Genomic DNA, 22,373 nt, shown 5'->3' on the forward strand with positions numbered 1-22,373 from the left:
AAGCGCCGTTTTGATTTGAGACGCGCCCCCGCCGCCGACGACGACGACGTCGCTCTGACGCGAGACGCGTCCCCGCCGATAGACAAAATCAATCAATCGGTCAGCGAAATGGCGTGAGACGTTTCGGCGGGACGAGTCGGCACAGGCCGCTGGGTGTCCTGCCCCGGAGTGGTGGGTCTAAAGGGGCCGCGGGCTTCACGACGAGGCCGGCGTGGGGGAGCGGATAGCCTCTCTGTGTCTGTCCAACTCGCACCGCTTGGACAAAGGTCCACTGATTTATGAGCTCTTCTTTTAAAAAGTTGACCCAAATCGATTTAAGATGTGTCATAGAGTCGCGGGGTGGTGGACGGGAGGAAGGGGGGGGCAGGGAGGAAACCGCCGCCGTTGTCATAACGTGGTCCGCCATCGCCGGGGCTCAATAAAGCCTTTTGTCTCGCCGAACTAAAACCGCCGAGTTCCGCGAGGCTCGGCAGTCCCGGTCCCGCCCGGGACCATCAGAAAGCGGGCCGCCCCGCGCCGCCTGGGCCCCCCTGCGGGCGCGCCTGTCAGCGCGTGAAAGCCGCTACTGTCTCTTTAAATTTACCCAGGAGCCCCTTAAGGAGCCCCAGGGGCCCCTAGTACGGCTCCCCACCCTGAAGACAAGCAGAATCTTAAAATACATACAGGAGGCCCGCTAGAGCCCCGCACGGACGAGGACGGCTCGCACTCGCGGGACACGCGGACGGACGGACGGACGGACGGGACGGACGGACGGACAACCGACAGACCCAAAAAAAAACAAAAAAAAAGAAAAACCCGGCGCCGGATCTAATGAAAAGTTAACTTGGCTCCGGAGCGGAGCGGAGCGCATGGGGGGACGCGGGGTACGGTAGACATACGGACACACAACACAGACGGCGGGGGGCTCCCCGCGCAGCGATGGAGCTGCGCCGGGTTCGCTGGCGAAGCGCGTGCTGAGCCGGAGGAGGAAGAGGGGGGGGGGGACGGGGGGACCGCGTCCGCGTCCATGCCCTGTGGTGAAGGCGCCACCAGCCCGGCAGACCATCACCCAGTAATGGAAGAGAGGGGCACGGGGGAGAAGGAGCCTGCTGAGCAGACAGATCTGCTCTCATTGATAATAAGCGGAGAGGAGGACCCGACGCCGGGGGAGACTGACTTGGGCCACAGTTTGGGAGGTAAAATGCTGCCGTGTCGGTGCGTTGACGAACCAGCGTCTGTGGGTCGGACCCGCACGCGCCGCCGCCGGCCATTGTCACGCAGCTAATCCGCGTCACGGACAATACCGTGTAACAGCATGGCCCCTTGTCTCAGTGGCTCCTATAAACAAAGGCTAAATAGCGTGCTGGCAGGCTCGCCGTGACGCACAGTCGCCCCCCAGCGGAGGCCGCCCCGACGCGGTGCCCACAGAGGCTGTGGGACACCGGCGTTTACACGGTCCCTTTAACCCGCCTGGTTCCGGTCGATAACCTACCCTAAAACCCACTTTCTCATAAATGACAGTTCTGTACCGTTCGCCTAGATTGGGGGGTGGGGGGTGGGGGTCTGACCCCGGGGGGGGGGGTCTGACCCCTCCAAAAATGTTTATGGGTGAGTGTTAGAATACATGGCGATGATGTAAGACCTCAAAGATGTTGCATTTTCTTAAACTCTCGGTATGCTCTTCGTCGGTAAGAAAATTATCCCAATACGTTTTTTTCTACAGAGGGAAGAAGTGGAAGTTCTCCTCCGTAGGGTGTCTGGGCTCAGCCCAAGGCTGGATTACAGACCGGGCATGCCGGGCCAGTGCCCCGGGGCCCCGGACCACGAGGGGCCCCAAAAGGTCAGGGGTATTGTGTTCACGTATAGTAGGGATCCCCGATCATACCCCTACAAGGGACGTTTGTTCCAACCCTGCGTCGTGATGCAGGGCCCAAGCTAGTCTGTATTGATGCGGGGGCCCCAAGCTACAAAGTCTGTATTGATGCCGGGGCCCCAAGCTACAAAGTCTGTATTGATGCAGGGGCCCCAAGCTACAAAGTCTCTATTGATGCGGGGCCCCAAGCTACAAAGTTTCTATTGATGCGGGGCCCCAAGCTACAGTCTCTACTGATGCGGGGCCCCAAGCTTCATTGTTTCATTGTGTATAGTTAAACAAATGTGCTAGCTAGAATGCCCATACTGGAAAATAATGAAACAGATAGTTTCACTAAAGCATGTCCATATTTCACTAAATGATTTGCTCTGAAACAAACCTTTATTTCCTGTTGGTAAGCCGCTGTAAGTGGGAAGAAGGCTTCGCAGTATGTTTGCGATGCTGTGAGCCGCTATTCTCATTGGTTGGTTTTGTGATTCAAAATTGTGTTGTACTTTGTAGTCGCCATCCGAATCCCATGCAGATTGGCATAGTGTCGACTGCCATGTTGGGTATTTGCATTAGCTTTACATTTAACAATGTTTAGTATTGTTTGTGTAGCCTATCTGATGGGGCGGGGGGGGGGGGGGTCAATAGACTAGAGATAGGGTGAGGAGCTCGGACAGCCAGAGGGAGCTCGGAGTAGAGCCACTGCTCCTTCACATTGAAAGGAGCCAGTTGAGGTAGTTCGGGCATCTGATCAGGATGCCTCCTGGGCGCCTTACTTTGGAGGTTTTTCCGAGCGCGTCCAACTGGGAGGAGACCCCGGGGTAGACCCAGAACTTGTTGGAGGGACTACATGTCCAATCTGGCCTGGGAACGCCCTGGGATCCCCCAGGAGGAGCTGGAGGGTGTTGTTGGGGAGCAGGACATCTGGAGTGCCCTACTTAGCTTGCTGCCACCGCGACCCGACCCCAGGGAAGCAGCTGATGATGAATGAATGAAAACATTTTTCTGTACCCCAACTACAACTGTCTCATAGCCTTTCACTCATATTCTGCCCCTTGATATTGCCCATGCGGTTTCACTCGAGGTAGGATTTCACAATGACACTGACAGATGCGAGTAAGTTAGTAAGTCCTATCACCTTTAACCTGCCCGAACAAAATCAGTCTCGTGATGAGAAGTTTGAAGGGTTTCTTATGAGGCCAGGTTGCAGGTTAGCTAAAAACACGGTTTGGATGAGCTAACTTTAGCTCTGCTGAACCACTGCAAGAGCATCTATTAGACAATGTGTGATGTACGTATAAGCTAATGTTAGCTGCTCACTTGAAAATGTACATGAAGTTCTAGGCCTACGTTCAATTACAGACCGAGCTCATACTCTGTTCACAACCGTCACACAACAGTTGTAGTTCACATATATCACACTATGTCCTTGTTTCACGTGCTGCTAATATTTCCACTTGCACTGAGGCAAATTTGTAATTTGTGACAGTGAGCTGTACAAATAAAATGGACTTCCTCTCTGTATGTAAAAGTCTTCTTTTTCCTCTTGTCCCCCAGGAGAAGATGGTATTGCCAATGGCCACAATGAAGATGCATCTGAGGGCCGCGAAGGAATCCCCATCAGCTCTTCTAGCACCAGCTACTGGAGTATCACGGAGCACCCTGACCAACCCTTGCTCCTCTCCCCTGCACCTGGGCCGTCTTGCCGCAAACCCAGGGTCCAACGGGCCTCCCGTCCCGGACTCAGCCGCATCCCGGGCCGTGACCACCGCCGCTACTACCACGAGTACTGGCGCAGTGAGTACCTGATGGACTTTGACCCACGGCGCCACGGGATGATCTGCATGGTGTGTGGTAGCTCCTTGGCCACCTTAAAGCTCAGCACCATCAAGAGGCACATCAGACAGAAGCACCCGGACTCCCTTCTGTGGAGTGCTGCGGACAAGGAGGTGATCCGCTCAGGTTGGGAGAGTCACCTGAGCTTGGACGGGGCCCCGAGGCCGTACTGCTCTACTTCAGGGCCCTCACTGCAGGGAGACGAGGAGCCTCCGCCCTCTGCCCAACATTCCACCGGTGGGTGACACTCACTGGAAACTCGTTTCAGAGGAAGAATTTTCCCGGTCTCACACTTGGTGGCACTATGACCTTGCCTCACGATGTGGTGGTGGTTCAGAAGAAGTGTGTCATAAGACAAGTGAGAGGGTGATGTCACGTTTCAGCGGTAATGTGCTGGGGGTTGGTAGGGAGGGATCTGCACGAATGTCATCTTTATGTCTTTGTAAGTTATGTTAATGATTCTTTATAACCCGGTTTGATCTGGGGTGTTTCATGTGTAATGCGAGGCACATAACTGCCACCAAGTAGTGTAGTTATTCACATAGCATGAACAAACTGCATCTACAAATTGTCTTTTCCAAATCTGATTTAGATGCAACTTTACTGATGAATCAGTATTTCCTCTGAAATAAGGCAGGAGTAGCAAATGCTTGGCCCTCGTGGCCCATTTTCAAAGTTTTGTATGAAAACTAAGAAAATGGAAAAGAAATGACAAAATGAGACACTGTCTGATAAAACACGTCAGCCAAACCTTTTCTGCGAGGGGAGTTTTTTGCACGACAGAGGTATTTCTGTGTATTTAATGCAGGGGTTTGTCGAGCGTTGTGCACACCAGGTTCCTGCAGGGAATCTTAGCGCCGCACCTTTGATACCAGGTTAGCTGTGGGTGGTCAGATATTTGCCTAAATGCCCAAAATGTCAGCTATTAACAAGCCCCAGGTTTTCAGGATCACCCAACCTTGCTGAAGTTGTTGTGATGTGCTTTTCAGGTCGGTCACAGATACATGGAAGTAACAGTCACTTTGCTGTGGCAGCTGGTCAAGTCCGGTCTTAAGGAAAGGCACTGTGGCTAACTTGAACTATGTGGGAACAGGGTGGTGACATTTTTTTTTGTTTTTTTTGTTTTGCCCCCCCCCCTTTTCTCCCCAGTTGTACTTGGCCAATTATCCCACTTTTCCGAGCCGTCCCGGTCGCTGCTCCACCCCCTCTGCCGATCCGGGGAGGGCTGCAGACTACCACATGCCTCCTCTGATACATGTGGAGTCACCAGCCGCTTCTTTTCACCTGACAGTGAGGAGTTTCACCAGGGGGACGTAGCACGTGGGAGGATCACACTATTCCCTCCAGTCCCCCACCCCCGAACAGCCGCCCTGACCAACCGAACCCGACCGCTGCTAGTGCAGCGACCAGGACACATTCCCACATCCAGCTTCCCACCCGCAGACACGGCCAATTGTGTCTGTAGGGACGCCCGACCAATGCCAGAGGTAATGCGGGGATTCGAACCGCAGATCCCCGTGTTGGTAGGCAACAGACTAGACCGCTACACCACCCCATATATGAAGACATTAGGAATCAGAGCGAACTAAGAAACTAAGTCTGTATCAACTCTGTTCTGGTGATGAAGGCCCAGTGGGATGTGTTCTGGTGATGAAGGCCCAGTGGGATGTGTTCTAGTAACGAACTCCCAGTGGATGTGTTCTGGTGACGAAGGCCCTGTGGGATGTGTTCTGGTGATGAAGGCCCAGTGGGATGTGTTCTGGTGATGAAGGCCCAGTGGGATGTGATCTGGTGACAAAGGCCCAGTGGGATGTGTTCTGGTGATGAAGGCCCAGTGGGATGTGATCTGGTGACGAAGGCCCAGTGGGATGTGTTCTGGTGATGAAGGCCCAGTGGGGTGTGTTCTAGTGACGAAGGCCCAGTGGGATGTGTTCTGGTGATGATGGCCCAGTGGGGTGTGTTCTAGTGGCGAAGGCCCAGTAGGGATGTGTTCTAGTGATGAAGGCCAGTGGGATGTGTTCTGGTGACGAAGGCCCAGTGGGATGTGCTGGATAAATGTGATGTGGGCAACACATAATGAACCAGTTGTGGGAAGGCATGTTATTCACAAGAATTTGAGGTTTAACACTTATGATGCTTAGTTCACATTGTAGCTATTGAGCCACCATTACACACAATCTTTTGTTACCATAGTTTTTTTTCCCAATCTAGAAATATATTACCAGTGACAGTTCTTTTTTATAAATAAGTACCTTGAATTTGAACCCAGGCAGGGTTTTGTAGTTGCTGCTACAGAGCATGATGTGGTCCTGCATGCTCTTCTTAGCAGAATTTCTCTTCATTCTTGCCCACATGGCTGAATTACCAACTGGCAAGTTGGGTAAATACCCCAGCGCACCCCTAAAAGACAGGGGAGTGTGCATTTGCACAGGTACCATTCCAAATGGATAAGGGCCTCCAGACTAAAGCCTTACGCAGTCTATTTATAAACATATATTGGCCAAAAATTTTTCCAAGTTGGAAAGACAAAGAAAGGCTCTCTGTTCTCCATGACAGTGTCACGGATATTCGTGTAGTTACTGAACTTTGTGCGCAGCACAGTAGGTTACAGATGCAGGGTGGCTGTCCAGTCTCTGTTCATGAAATGGCCACCGTTACAGTTGCTGGTGACGTGGGTGTATGAGACACAGTTTGCTGCAGAAGCGGCCACGATTACAACAGCCTTCGGCAATGACCCTGGCTACCAGCTTGCTCTGGCACATGCATAGATAGCTCGAGAGCAGGGATGCACAACATGATCTAGAAAGGGCCAGTGTGGGTGCAGGTCTTTGTTCCAACCAAGCAGTTACACGCCTGATTCTATTCGTCAACCAAGAGACTGTGCTAAGGACCTTGATTTGTAGACTCAGGTGTGTAACTGCTTGGTTGGAACAGAGACCTGAACCCACACCGGCCCTTTCTGGATCATGTTGCGCATCCCTGCTCTAGACCACAGAAAACCAGAAATATCAGCGGTTTGGAACGTTAAAGGAACTCATCAGACAATGAAACTGTAATGAACGGAAGAACCAGGGGGAACTTCTTGTTGGATCATAGTAGAGGGAAGGAGATCGGTGAGAATGGCAAGCTGGAACAGCTGGGGTGAGGTGGGGGGGGCATTGAAACTGCTTACTGTTGGATTCCATGTTTGGTCTGTCTGGCCCTGGTTGCACAATCACCCACTTTTGTAGACACAGTTTGAAGTATACACAGTATTCTTAATATTTAGATAAGGTGAAGAGTAGCAAATATTGTTTCTTTTCTGATGGAATATTGCACTTTAAATGTGTTAAACATTGAACTAATCTGCTTGTTTTGTTTTTTTTTATTCTCAACAGAAGAGCTTGACCCAGGAACACCTCAACATAAATCAGAGCCTCCCAGTGTCTCTCCCCCTCCTTCAGTGGAAAAGCCCTCCCAGCCTGACAAGGAGGAGCTGCCCGGGCCGTCGGCTGAGATCCTGGAGCGGTACCTGAACGACTCGCTGCATGCCTGGTTCCGGCAGGAGTTCCTTATGGAGTACGAGGCGCAGGCGGGCCGCCTGATGTGCATGGTGTGTGGCGGCCAGCTGCCCTCCCTTCACCTGGATCATATCAAGAGCCACGTGCTGGACACCCACCCCAACTCTCTAGTTTACAGCTCGGAGGAGAAGCACTGCATCCTGCAGGCATGGGCCCAGGCCCACGGTAGGAGTGAAACCTTTTCTTCTTCCTTCCTTTCTTTCTTTCTTTCTGGCATGGAGACCTGCTTAATGTCTTCATACAGTCTGTGATGGGGGTTATTGAGAGATGTGCAACAAAAGTGTTTGAATCTAGAACTTACCCTCCGAAAATGGGTCCACCAATGTAGACCGTTCTGTTACACACCTGTTAGCCTGGCCGACAGGTGTGGAACAGAGGTGCAGGGGGATGAATGCATATCCACACAGGAAGAGAGAGGCCGTCTGCACACTTGCATCGGTGCACATTACATGCAATGATACAACATGAATGATCAATACTGTAACATGTTAATGGTGAATACTGTAACATGTTAATGACGAATACTGTAGCATTTTAATGACGAACACTGTAGCATTTTAATGAATACTGTAACATGTTAATGAATACTGTAGCATCTGGAGCATGTTAATGTAATAAGCGGCGCTTTCATGTGTGCGTGGGCTGAATGATGTCGGAGGAAATGGGACATTACAACAGTTTGTTTTTGCAATATGTATTCGGCAGAGGGGGTGGAGCAGCAACCGGGACGGCTCGGAGAGTGGGGTAATTGGCCGGGTGCAATTGGAGTGAAAAACGGGGGGGGGGGGGGAATCCCCAAAAAAAGAAGAAGAATTTGGGCTTGCTGTGGATGGGTGAAAGAAGGTTGAGGTCTAGAAAGGATTCAGGATTACAGGAGACAGAATAAACCAGTCAGCGCCTTCCTAAATGACAAGTTTCTTTTAAAATGACCAGAATTAGTAAGGAAATAAACAGCTGCTATCCATTAGATCCCTGAGTGGTTTTTACATAGTATATAGAATAAATAGGCCTACAAACCTCTTTTAAACGACTTGGCTAGTTTTTATTTTCTATCAAGCAGTAAAAAAGATGTACACCTCACAGGGCATCCTCCTTACAAGGCGACTACTGTAGATGTGTACTTCGTGACGCTGACACGACACGTAGCTCAGTCCTCATGCATGTCTGAATCTGTCTGCTGAAGGTCCGAGTGACTCGGTACTCAGCTCATCAGATGGAGCTTGCACAGATCTCAGTGTCCAGGTCCATTTATCAGTTAAGGACTTCAAAACACGGAGGTCACATGAGAGGTCGGGCGAGTTCAGAAAAGAGAGCACTGGCAAGCGGCCCAACCGATGAGCGGCAGGTCTGCCGCCATGCAAAACGTCCTGGCTGATCAGTCAATCACAGCAAACCCGACAGCTAATCGGTATCCATGGATCAATGGACACGGCTGAAGGCGGGTCTTGTCCAGTACACGCGCAACATACAGATACTGTCTACCCGTGACCCACTTAAACAGAGGTGACAGCCACACATAAAGCTGGCCTACTGAGCTAACCGTTACCCACCGACCATTTAGCTGAGGTCAGCCCTCGGATTTTTAAAATCTGAAAATGGTTTTCCAGATATTGGGCTAGCAATGATTCATGTGGGGTAGTGAAATTTTTTTTTGTTGTTGGAATTTTCCCCCCTTTTCTCCCCAATTGTATCCAGCCAGGCGGCACAGTGGCGCAGTGGTTAGCGTGGCCGCCTCACAGCAAGAAGGTCCTGGGTTCGAGCCCCGGGGTAGTCCAACCTTGGGGGTCGCCCCGGCTCGTCCTCTGTGTGGAGTTTGCATGTTCTCCCCGTGTCTGTGTGGGTTTCCTCCGGGGGCTCCGGTTTCCTCCCACAGTCCAAACACATGTAGGTCAGGTGACTCAGCCGTACTACACTGCCCCTAGGTGTGGGTGTGTGTGGACCCTGTGTGATGGTCTGGCGGCCTGTCCAAGGTGTCTCCCCGCCTGCCGCCCAGTGACTGCTGGGGTAGGCTCCGGCATCCCCGCGACCCTGAGAGCAGGGTAAGCAGGTCAGATAATGGATGGATGGATGGATGTATCCGGCCAATTACTCCACTCTTCTGCTCCACCCCCTCTGCTGATCCGGGGAGGGCTGCAGACTACCGCATGCCTTCTCCGATACGTGGAGTCGCCAGTTGCTTCTTTTCACCTGACAGTGAGGAGTTTCGCCAGGGGGACGTAGCATGTGGGAGGATCACGCTATTCCCCCCAGTTCCCCCTCCTACCTGAACAGGTGCCCCCAACCGACCAGAGGAGGCGCTAGTGCAGCGACCAGGACACATACCCACATCCGGCTTCCCACCCACAGACACGGCCAATTGTGTCTGTAGGGATGCCCGACCAAGCCGGAGGTAACACGGGGATTCGAACCGGCGATGCCCGTGTTGGTAGGCAACGACATAGCCCGCCATGCTACCGGACGCCCTACTTCCTCCATGTTTGACTGATAATATAATCGCGAGTCCAATTTTAAGCAGCATAAAAATGTGCAATGTAGCTCTAGAAGGGCACAACAGCAAAGGAATGCCTGTTCTCAGGGAAAAGAAGAGCCAGAAAAGGGTGTGGGATATTATCCATCCATCCATCCATCCATCCATCCATCCATCCATCCATCCATCCATTATCTTAACCTCTTATCCTGCTCTCTGGGTCGCAGGGATGCTGCAGCCTATTCCAGCGATGTGGAATATTAGATTGAATTAAATTAATTAAATGAGGTTGGCCAAGTTAATTCAAAATGGCTGCTATTCAGACTGTTCCATCAGGGTCTGATGAGAGGGGTGTTTTAGGACCAAGTGAGGGTCTAGGCTGTGTGCTAAAACCCGATAAGGACGGTGTTCTTTCTCTCTTTTCTTATTGTTTGGCTCTGATTTTAACCACACTATCCTGTACATTTACACGTTCTCTTCTGATGTGTGGTTGACTGTCTTCAGTATAAGTCCTACCCCTACTACCCTACTACTCCTACTACTCCTACTACCCCTACTACCCCCACTACACCTACTACCCCTACTACCCTACTACTCCTGCTACTCCTACTACCCCTACTACCCCCACTACACCTACTACCCCTACTACCCTACTACACCTACTACCCCCAATACACCTACTACCCCTACTACCCCACTACACCTACTACCCCTACTACCCTACTACACCTAGTACCCCCAATACACCTACTACCGTACTACTCCTACTACTCCTACTACACCTAGTACCCCCAATACACCTACTACCCCACTACACCTACTACCCCTATTACACCTACTACCCCACTACACCTACTACCCCTACTACACCTACTACCCCTACTACCCCCACTACCCCTATTACACCTACTACCCCCACTACACCTACTACCCCTACTACACCTTTTACACTTACTACCCCTACTACACCTACTACCCCTACTACCCCTATTATACTTACTATCCCTACTACTCCTAATACCCCTACTACCCCTACTACACCTACTACTCCTACTACCCCTACTACCCCACTACACCTACTACCCCTACTACCCCTACTACACCTACTACCCCTACTACCCCTACTACCCATTCTACCCCTACTACACCTACTACCCCTATTACACTTACTACCCCTACTACACTTACTACCCCTACTACACCTTTTACACCTACTACCCCTACTACACCTACTACCCCTACTACACCTACTACCCATACTACACCTACTACACCTACTACCCCTATTACACTTACTACCCCTACTACACCTACTACCCATACTACACATACTACCCCTACTACACCTTTTACACTTACTACCCCTACTACACCTACTACACCTACTACCCCTACTACCCCCACTACACCTACTACCCCTACTACCCCTATTATACTTACTACCCCTACTACTCCTACTACCCCTACTACACCTACTACCCCTACTACCCCCACTACACCTACTACCCCTACTACACATACTACCCCTATTGCACCTACTACACCTACTACCCCATTACACTTACTACCCCTACTACACCTACTACTCCTACTACCCACTACCCCTACTACTCCCACTACACCTACTACTCCTACTACCCCCACTACACCTTTTACACTTACTACCCCTACTACACCTACTACAGCAGGTCTCTGAACACTTTTAATACCTCTGTTGTCTGCTTTTACCCTCCACCCCCTCCCCTGCTCTAAATCAGAAGAGTCAGATGACCTCATCAAATCAGAGTCTGACACCAAAGATGCCAAGGTGAACCTCTTTCCTCAGGACGCGGCGCCCGACCCGGTGGATGCTGGCCTGTGCCCAGACGGTGGTGGGCCTTTAACTCAGGACACTTCTCTGCTGCAAGAAGATGGTGCGGTCAAATTTCCAGACCAGCCGCCACAACCTTTCCGCAGCCAGCCCAGGAGGAGGCGCTTGCGCGGGGGCGAACCCTGGCGGCTGCGCCTCGACTACCTGGTAGCTTACGGACCGCAGGGCCGTGGCACCTGCTGTATGGTGTGTTCTCAGGCGCTCTCAGAAACCAAGGTGAGCGGCTTCCGCCGCCACATCCAAGAATGTCACCCTGAGACCACAACCCTGAGCAGGCAGGAGAGGGAAGCAATGGCTGCGGCCTGGACCAAAGATTATCCCACCCAGGACACACCGGATAAAGAAGGTAAGGCATCGCACACACACCACAGGCCAGTCTGCCTCTCATGATCTTATCTTAATTAGCCCGTTCTGAGATGGAAACCCGGTCTGTGGTCTAGGATAGGTACCAGTAAGGTCCTATTTACTTGAGTCAGGCAGCCTTTCCCTCTTGACGGGTGTCACGCTGGAATCGAGCAAATCCCCGTGAGACTAGAGGACCTAATGTCAGCAACATGTCAAGAACAGCGGGACGATGCCTCGGTGATGTGTCTGTTATGTTGCCTGTCTGATACCCCGTTTAAATGCAGTTATGACGGAATGAAAAGAACTCCTGTGCAATTTGTTGTTCTGTGTGTGACGCTTTCATTTTTTACATCTGTCATTATAGGGGGCGTCTGGGTGGCGTGGCGGTCTATTCCGTTGCCTACCGACACGGGGATCGTCGGTTCGAATCCCCGTGTTACCTCTGGGTTGGTCGGGCGACCCTACAGCGACACAATTGGCCGTGTCTGCGGGTGGGAAGCCGGAAGTGGGTATGCATCCTGCTCGTTGCACTAGCGCCTCCTCTGGTCAGTCGGGGCGCCTGTTCGGGGGGGGGGGGATAGTGTGATCCTCCCACATGCTACGTCCCCCTGGTGAAACTCCTCACTGTCAGGTGAAAAGAAGCAGCTGGCGACTCCACATGTATGGGAGGAGACATGTGGTAGTCTGCAGCCCTCCCCGGATCAGCAGAGGGGGTGGAGCAGAGACCGGGACGGCTTGGAAGAGTGGGGGTGATTGGCCAAGTGCCATTGGGGAGAAAAGGGGAATCTGTCATTATAAGTCTTCTAGTGTGTATCTAATTTATTTATTCATTTCTTTTTGGGGGAGGGGGCCCATTTTTCTCCCAGTTGTACCCAGCCAATTACCCCACTCTTCCAAGCCGTCCTGGTTGTGTTGGTAGGCCATGGAATAGACCGCCACGCAACATGGACGCCCCCGTGTGCATCTAATTGAAGATATATTTACAGAAATATAGCCACCAGTTAAACATAGCCAGGGTTGATGTCAAGGTTGTCACAGTTTTTAGGGTGGAGTAAGTAAGTCAGTTTGCATCCTGAGGGCGGAGGTAATCTGTTAGTAAGCGTTAACCTTGTAAAGAGACAAATATGTCCACGTGTAGGGAAGTGTTATGTAGCTCAGCTGGCAGCAGCCTCTGACACTCACAACCCATATCGATATTGACAGAAGACAACCCAAGTGAAGCTGGTACCCAGAGTGCAGCAGGAGGGACCAACGACAAGGCCCCTCCCAGCGCCGCAGCACCCAGCGAGCCGGCGAATCACGAGGAAGGCGTCGGCGGAGGGAAGAGCAAGCCGCGGGAAACTGGGCCCTCCCGCCACAGCCATTACCCCGGCAAGGACCAGCGGCGCAACTATCAGGTCCGCTGGCGGATGGAGTACTTGATGGATTACGACTGCCGGAGACACGGGCTGATCTGCATGGTGTGCGGGGCCACGCTGGCCACTCTGAAGGTCAGCACCATCAAAAGGCACATCCAGCAAGTTCACCCGCACTCGCTGGAGTACGGCCCCGAGGAGAAGCAGCAGGCCCTGCTGAGCTACAACCAAACAGCGCTGCCCTTCATCCACTCTGACGACTGCTTCTCCTCGCAGGACCACGGACACGCGGCGCTGGAGCCGGCGCCGGGAAATGTAGGCACTTAAGAAGGGCTTGCTTCTGCCTCGCTCTCCAGCCCAGGGACTCCGCTTCTGAAACGACCCCCCGCCTCCCCAATAAGCCTCCGATCTCAGTGAGCCGGTGTTGTTTCGGCTAAAGCGAGAGCCTGCAAAAGACTGTGCGGTTTAGTTAAAGCTAAAGCTGTCCGGGGTTACACCTACGACGTGTTCAGACCCGGGTCTGGGAGGGCTGTTTGTGAGCAGGGCCGGGGCCTTGTGTTCTCAGGAAGGTGGAACAGGAGGCGTTGGCCGATTGCTCTCACTTGTTAAGATGATCTGTCTGGAGACAGCACAGCACTTTTTTGTCCCAAAAAACAAAAACAAAACACTAAATCACAGCTTTCCTCCTGCATAGCTAACGAGACGAGACTGTGTTCACACTTTCTGCTGATGACAATGTACGCTACAGTTCGGTCGGTGGTTTCAACTTGGTCTACGCTGTTATGATATTCCTTGTTTACAATGGGGGAAAGAATCACCCCCTCCATCCATTCCCCTCTTCACTTTCATTCATCTGAATGAGATGCGTCCTGTCGGTCTGTTGGTGTACATGATTGTATCTACGCTGGCCTGCACCTACCCCCATGTCCCATAACCCACCTCAGCTAAAGCCTGCACAAGAACTTATGTAAATAACCTGGAAGATTTTAATTATTTTTTTTTTCTTTTCTACAAGCACTTTTATGCATCCTGGTTTGTACAAAGCAAGTTTGTAATTCTGCCCTTTTTTTCTATGTAGCTGCAGAAAAAAAATGCCGCACGCAGCGATTTTTTTGCATGAAATTCTGTCACCATGCACTGCTGGAGCAGCAGCGGCTTTTCACTGCTGGAGCACATTCATGAGGACTCTGGGACACCAGATCAATGGCGCCATCCTGCATTTCCATCACACCGTCTTACTCATTGTACAACATTTATGCAACTAATTAGGTGCAAGAATTGCTTGCAGCCAACTTAACAAAATAAACTTTCATTTACCACAAAACATCACTTCACCAGGAAAATACAAAACTCAGGGATGCTCCATTTTTCCATCACTGCTCATTTGTTCGGTGATCTTATTTTCATACTGACTGTTGGTAGCGGCACGGTGGCGCAGCGGTTAGCGCTGTCGCCTCACAGCAAGAAGGTCCTGGGTTCGAGCCCCGGGGTAGTCCAACCTTGGTGGGTCGTCCCGGGTCGTCCTCTGTGTGGAGTTTGCATGTTCTCCCCGTGTCTGTGTGGGTTTCCTCCGGGGGCTCCGGTTTCCTCCCACAGTCCAAAGACATGTAGGTCAGGTGAATCACCCGTACTGAATTGTCCCTAGGTGTGAATGTGTGTGGTGTGTGCGTGTGCGTGTGTGTGTGTGTGTGGACCCTGTGTGATGGCCTGGCGGCCTGTCCAGTGTGTCTCCCCACCTGCCGCCCAATGACTGCTGGGCTAGGCCCCAGCATTCCCGCGACCCTGAGAGCAGGATAAGTGGTTCGGATAAAGGATGGATGGATGGGTGACTGTTGGTAATATTTCAGAAGACTGAAGTTGGTCTAGACAGAAATGAATGACAGATTAGCCCTAAAGTAACCTGAACCCTAACCCTAAAGTAACCCTAACCCTACCCCTTAAGTAACCCGAACCCTAAACTATGACCTTCAGAATAGTCATAATTTACAGGCAGCCAAACCCAAGTTCTTTTCCAAACCAAACTGCCATTTTGTTCTTGTTCCTTCAGGTTACAACCAAGTTTTGGGGCGATAAAGTCAAATATTTTAGAATACATCTGTCGCCATCTTACAATGTTGTGATTGCAACCATTCCCCAGTCCTCTGAATAGTACCCATGGCCATTGTAAGGGCCCACACACACCAAACCGACTAGCGGCAACGAAGGCCGACTGTTGCGTCACCTCACATCGCCTGCCGTCTGGGCCAAGAAGCAGCACTTGAACACACCACAAAGACTACAGCCGGCGGCCCTGATCCACTAGCTCAGTGCTGATTCTTTAAGCTGGACAGCCAATCAGAGCGAGCTCTCTCTCGCCGACGGGCTCTGCCGATCCAACATGCTGAATTGACCGAGAAGCTGCCGACAGGGGTCCGACTAGTGCAGGACACACCGCAAAGAGCCCGGTCTCACCGATCTGCGTTCAAATAACACAATATTACACCTCACAGTGCGTGCAGTGCGTACACCAAAATCCAATTTTGCATGCAGATGATACGCCGATCCTTTCCATGGACTTCTGTGGAGAGCTGATGCGTCCAAATACCACGCATCATCTTGAACGGCCATGACGTCACCCGCGAGGCTCAGTTTGCCCATGAGGCTCAGTTCAGCCACGAGGCTCAGTTCAGCCACGAGACTCAGTTCAGCCACGAGACTCAGTTCGCCCATGAGGCTCAGTTCAGCCACGAGGCTGTTCACCCAGTTCACCTGACACGCGGACATCCACAAGCAGGTGAGCAGGGGAAACAATTTCTTTTGTAATTAAATCATGGTATTAACAGTAGTATTTTAGTTATTTTATTAACCCTGACCCTAACCCTGACCCTAACCCTAACCCTGACTCTAACCCTGACCCTGACCCTATCCCTGGCCCTAGCCCTAACCCTGACCCTAACCCAGGCCCTAACCCTAACCCTGATCCTGACCCTGGCCCTGACTCTAACCCTGACCCCGACCTTGACCCTAACCCTAGCTCTGGTTGTGGATGCCCGCGCTTCTGGTGAACTGGGCGAACTGAGCCTCGCTGGTGATGTCATGACCATTCAAGGTGACGCGTGGTATTTGGACACATCAGCTCTCCACAGAAATTCATGGAAAGGATTAGCGTATCATCTGCAGTCAAAATTTTATTTTGCCGTATGGATGGCACGCAAGGTGTAAGTGGAATGTCGGTCCAGGAACATATCCTACGTGGCAAAATCACGTCGTGCCAAGAGGTAATATGGTGTTATTTGTATGAAGATTGGTGAGACCGGGTTGCTGCAATAACAAGGGTCACAGACGCTCGTCAATGGCCCAACATTGGCCTGGTGTGTCAGAGCCCTAACTCTGGTTAACGGTCACACCCATGTTTGCATATGAAACCGGTCGTTGGTTTGGGTCGTGATGTCCACTGTATGGTTTATAAGGGTGGAGCACCTGCAGTCAGGTGAGACACTGTATTGTTTGTAAGGGTGGGGACACCTGTAGTCAGGTGAGACTGGAGAGGTCACCTGCATTATTCAGCATGCATCCAGACATTTTGATTTAACATTTCAACGTCAGTCCATGCTGGCTGCGGTTGGCGGTCAGGTCACGTTGTACCAGGTCCAGACATAAGTTCACTTATTTAAAGTAGTTGAAGTTGAAAACAGGAAAATGAATGATTCCAGAAGCTCGCTGCAGAGAGGTATGGTGTACTTGCTTCCCCGCGTGTGTGTGTCCCTGTGTGCATGTGTGTGGGGCGGGCACATTAAAAAGACCCCCAGAGAGGTACTCTTGTTAAGCGATAACACAAGTAAATATTTGATGGTTCCTAATTTGATCACTGGTTTTATGAATCATATTTCTACCGTGACTTTTGTTTTACCTTGTCAGGTATCTGCTCACCTGACCTGTCCCCTATACCCGGGAAACATTTCTTGAGATATGTGTTCCTCCCTCAGTGACCCCTGGAATAAATGATGAAACAAATGAAGGTTGTCTGTCGACTTTTATTTCTTAAATTACCGCCTCCTTTCAATTCTCTCGTTTTGACTGATTTCAGGTCCGAAATGGAAACCTGTTTAGACACTTAACGTTCATTTGATTATAGTCAAATTATTATGCTTATTCCTCTCCATGTATGTACTACTACCACGACTACTACTACAGACTACTACTACCGCTACTACTACTACTACAGACTACTACTACTACCTCTACCACCACTACTACTACTACAGACTACTACTAGTACTACCACTACTACTACTACTAGTACTGCTACTACTACAGACTACTATTACCACTACTACTAGTACTACTACAGACTACTACTACTACTTCTACCACCACTACTACTACACTACCACTACTACTACCACCACTACTACTATTACTACTACTACTACTACTACTACTATTACTACCACCACTACTACCACTACTACTACTACCACTACTACTACCACTAGCTCTGTCACACCAGCCACCTGCATGTCCTCCCTCACCACATCCATAAACCTCCTCTTTGGCCTTCCTCTTCTCCTCTTCCCTGGAAGCTCCATATTCAGCATCCTTCTCCCAATATACCCAGCATCTCTCCTCCACACATGTCCAAACCATCTCAGTCTTGTCTCTCTTGCTTTGTTTCCAAACTGTCCGACTTGAGCTGTTCCTCTAATATACTCGTTCCTAATCCTGTCCTTCTTCATCACTCCCACTGAAAATCTTCTCATCTTCATCTCTGCCACCTCCAGCTCCGCCTCCTGTCTTTTCATCAGTGCCACTGTCCCCAAACCATATAACATAGCTGGTCTGACAACCATCTTGTAAACCTTCCCTTTAACTCTTGCTGGTACCCTTCTGTCACAAATCACTCCCGACACTCTTCTCCACCCACTCCACCCTGCCTGCACTCCCTTCTTCACCTCTCTTCTGCACTCCCCATTACTTTGGACAGTTGACCCCAAGTATTTAAACTCATACACCTTCATCACCTCTACTCCTTGTATCCTCACCATTCCACTGTCCTCCCTCTCATTCATGCATATGTATTCCGTCTTGCTCCTACTGACTTTCATTCCTCTTCTCTCCAGTGCATACCTCCACCTCTCCAGGCTCTCCTCCACCTGCACCCTACTCACTACAGATCACAATGTCATCCACAAACATTATCGTCCATGGAGACTCCTGCCTGATCTCGTCCGTCAACCTGTCCATCACCACTGCAAACAAGAAAGGGCTCAGAGCCGATCCTTGATGTAATCCCACCTCCACCTTGAACCCATCTGTCATTCCAACCACACACCTCACCACTGTTGCACTGCCCTCATACATATCCTGCACCACTCCTACATACTTCTCTGCCACTCCTGACTTCCTCATACAATACCACACCTCCTCTCTCGGCACCCTGTCGTATGCTTTCTCTAAATCCACAAAGACACAATGTAACTCCTTCTGACCTTCTCTACACTTCTCCATCAACGTTCTCAAAGCAAACATCACATCTGTGGTGCTCTTTCATGGCATGAAACCATACTGCTGCTTGCTAACCATCACCTCTCCTCCTCTTAACCTAGCTTCTATTACTCTTTCCCATATCTTCATGCTGTGGCTGATCAACTTTATACCTCTGTAGTTGCTACAGTTCTGCACATCACCCTTGTTCTTGAAAATCGGTACCAGTATGCTTCTTCTCCACTCCTCAGGCATCCTCTCACTTTCCAGGATTCTGTTAAACAATCTAGTTAAAAACCCCACTGCCATCTCTCCTAAACACCTCCATACCTCCACAGGTATGTCATCAGGACCAACTGCCTTTCCACTCTTCATCCTCTTCATAGCTTCCCTCACTTCCTCCTTGCTAATCCACTGCACTTCCTGATTCACTATCCCTACATCATCTAACCTTCTCTCTCTCTCACTTTCTCTTCATTCATCAGCCCCTCAAATTATTCCTTCCGCCTCCTCAACACACTCTCCTCGCTTGCCAGCACATTTCCATCTCTATCCTTGATCGCCCTAACTTGCTGCATATCCTTCCCAGCTCGGTCACTCTGTCTAGCCAATCGGTACAAGTTATTTTCTCCTTCCTTAATGACTAACCTGTCATACAACTCACCATACGAATTTCCTTTGCCTTCGCCACCTCTCTCTTCGCTTTATGCTGCGTCTCCTTGTACTCCTGTCTACTTTCCTCATCTCTCTGACTATCCCACTTCTTCTTTGCCAACCTCTTCCTCTGTATAATTTGCTGTACTTCCTCATTCCACCACCAAGTCTCCTTGTCTTCCTTCCTCTGTCCTGATGACACACCAAGTACCTTCCTAGCTGTCTCCCTCACTATTTCTGCAGTGGTTGTCCAGCCATCTGGCAACTCTTCACTACCACCCAGTGCCTGTCTTACCTCCTGCCTGAACTCCACACAACAGTCTTCCTTCTTCAACTTCCACCATTTGATCTTCGGCTGTGTCTTCACTCTCTTCCTCTTCTTGGTCTCCAAAGTCATCCTACAGACCACCATCCGATGCTGCCTAGCTACGTTCTCCCCTGTCACCACCTTGCAGTCTCCAATCCCTTTCAGATGGCACCTCCTACATAAGATATAGTCCACCTGTGTGCACTTTCCTCCACTCTTGTACGTCACCCTGTGTTCCTCCCTCTTCTTGAAATATGTATTCACCACAGCCATTTCCATCCTTTTCACAAAATCCACCACCATCTGTCCTTCCACATTTCTCTCCTTGACACCATACCTACCCATCACCTCCTCATCACCTCTGTTCCCTTCACCAACATGCCCATTGAAGTCCACTCCAATCACCACTCTCTCCTCCTTGGGTACCCTCTCCACCACCTCATCCAAGTCACTCCAGAATTCAACTTCTCTCCATGTGTAGAAATGGAAAACTAAAACAACATCATTTCGTCAGCGTGCATGCCTTTCTAAAAGCAGCGCTTTGCTTTGGTATCAAGCGTATGGTTCAGTAAGTCCACCAGACAAACCTATCTGGACGTCAGGGGGTTTCTCCTGGTCACGGTGCGAGGTGGGATCCTGTGTAAACGCCTCTTCAGGGTTGGTCGCACGTTTTCCACAGCATTGAGCTCCAGGCTACGAGACTATGCCCTCCATTATGTAAGCTGTTCCTGAGTTGATCTGGTTGTGTGATTAGGATCAGTGTCGCGTTGACGTTTCAATGATTCCCAAACAGGAAACTCGGATCATCTGCAGGGATTTGAACTTTGTTTTCAGAGGGCAGAAGACTGTTCCTCCTTGATTTATGAGCATCTAGATCTACTCATTCTCCCTTATGCACTGACCACCGCATCCATCCCAGCTGACAACAGCAGAGCTGCGGACTCAAGTCACAGATTTGATGACTTTAAAGTTGACAAAACTGACATGCAACTCGATTTTGACTTTATCATCAAGGACTCATGACTTCACTTGGACCTGAGGCTTTTGGCTTGAAAGACTTGATACCGTCTCCAAGCCCAAAGATAAAATGCTTTTAAAAGGTGTGCAGCCAATCAACTCCTCATTTCCATCATTGCAAATTATAATTACAATTTTAGATAGCACTCATGAGTTGCATAATAATATACTAAGTAATATACATAATATACTAAGTAATATACATTATAATATACTAAGTAATATACATAATATACTAAGTATATTAAGTCAAGTCAATTTTATTTGTATAGCCCGTGTATAGCCCAAACTTGTGCTCTTGTTAACATATTGAAATGGCGTTAAATTTGATGAAGAACACAAAATGGCTTGTTTAGGATTTGAAACTCAAATTTTAGGACTTGACTTGTGATTTACTTGTGAAGAAAACGATGACTGAGTCCCACATCTACACAGCACCTCCACGTTATGTGGCCACAAAAAGTATGGTGTCTTTTGGGACGCTCTTTCCTACTGAGAAGCGGAGAACCTGCAAATCCCTTACTACATGCATAAAGCCGCCGTGCTGTCCTGTTAGTCGTCGGGTTTCTGGCCTCCGGCAAGGCCCCGTATGATGCCATGTTATCGCCACTTCTGGACTGTGGTTGTACAGTAGGTAAAACTTGTATCTTAACATCCCCTTTACAATCTGAACGCTCGGAACCAGGGACTCGTGGAAGCTGCATCAGATGCTTGTTCCACCATGCTGTAGATGAGATGTAGATGAGGCCGTGTAGGCCACAATTCTCATCGTGGCCTCCACTGCCTGATGAAAGGGCATGTCTCTCACACACTATTTAGCCCTGTGATGACCTGGTGGCCTGTCCATGGTGTCTCCCCGCCTGCTACCCAATGACTGCTGGGATAGGCTCCAGCATCCCCGCGCCCCTGAGTAAAGATAAGCGGTTTGGATAATGGATGGGCATGAAACCATACTGCTGCTCGCTGCTCATCACCTCTCAAGAGTCAGAGAAACGACTCTACATGACCTCTTTTCAACCTGAAATATGATGACTTCTCCTACAGTGACCCCAACATTAGAAAAAGTCAGTTTTTGTTCATATTTCCGTGAAAGCTGTACACACACCACTAGGGTACTGGGATTGTCCGAGGGTCACGTGACCCTCTAAAAGCGAGTGGTGTCCACTGATGAAATGCAGTCTCTCTGCACGGTGCAGAGGGAAAACCCAGACAGTCACACAGGTTGTGATGAATGGCAGCTTGTGTCTTCCTGCAGAATAGATTTGGGGGTTTAAAACTAAATTAAGTTGCTTTAATTTAGAGGCTCAATGAAGGCGGCTCATAAATGACCCTTAAGACGAGGGCAGTACACACGATGTGTGGACAACACCAGGGTTAACCTCGCCTTCACTGATACTTTCCCAGATCTTCCTGCTGTGGCTGATCAACTTCATACCTCAGTAGTTACTGCAGCGCTGCACACCACCTTCTTCTGGAAGTAAAGTCTTGATTATATATTATATATATATATTATATATATATATATAATATTGATAAAATACAACCTGATGATAGTCCGCGGTGGTGTAGCGGTCTAAGCATCGGCTTTGTGTCGATGCAGTTGCCCACTGGGGACCGGGGGTTCGCGCCCCGGTGTCGTCAGATCCGACTATGGCCGGA

The 22,373-nt window shown here is 50.1% G+C and overlaps 1 protein-coding gene across 2 annotated transcripts; it reads left to right on the forward strand.

Moving 5' to 3' along the window:
• The first annotated feature begins 1,035 nt into the window (after positions 1-1,035).
• zfta (zinc finger translocation associated) lies at positions 1,036-13,755 on the forward strand. Of its 2 annotated transcripts, none has more exons than XM_056300664.1 (5): positions 1,036-1,175; positions 3,398-3,913; positions 7,054-7,401; positions 11,461-11,919; positions 13,122-13,755. In XM_056300664.1, exons 1-5 carry the CDS (start codon positions 1,055-1,057, stop codon positions 13,598-13,600), a joined length of 1,923 nt encoding a protein of 640 aa, XP_056156639.1. In that variant the 5' UTR covers positions 1,036-1,054; the 3' UTR covers positions 13,601-13,755. The 2 variants fall into 2 exon arrangements, with proteins under 2 accessions (XP_056156639.1, XP_056156640.1); XM_056300665.1 differs by having other exon boundaries at positions 7,057-7,401.
• Positions 13,756-22,373: the final 8,618 nt, after the last annotated feature.

Source organism: Lampris incognitus, chromosome 20 (assembly GCF_029633865.1).
Source record: "Lampris incognitus isolate fLamInc1 chromosome 20, fLamInc1.hap2, whole genome shotgun sequence".
Taxonomy (NCBI): Eukaryota; Metazoa; Chordata; class Actinopteri; order Lampriformes; family Lampridae; genus Lampris; species Lampris incognitus.

Bases quoted from the DNA above. Each gene is read 5' to 3' on its own strand.
- zfta (XM_056300664.1), top strand. From the start codon at position 1,055: ATGGAAGAGAGGGGCACGGGGGAGAAGGAGCCTGCTGAGCAGACAGAT. The intron at 1,176-3,397 runs GTAAAATGCTGC...CTTGTCCCCCAG, and splicing joins CTTGGGCCACAGTTTGGGAG to GAGAAGATGGTATTGCCAAT. The intron at 3,914-7,053 runs GTGGGTGACACT...TATTCTCAACAG, and splicing joins CTCTGCCCAACATTCCACCG to AAGAGCTTGACCCAGGAACA.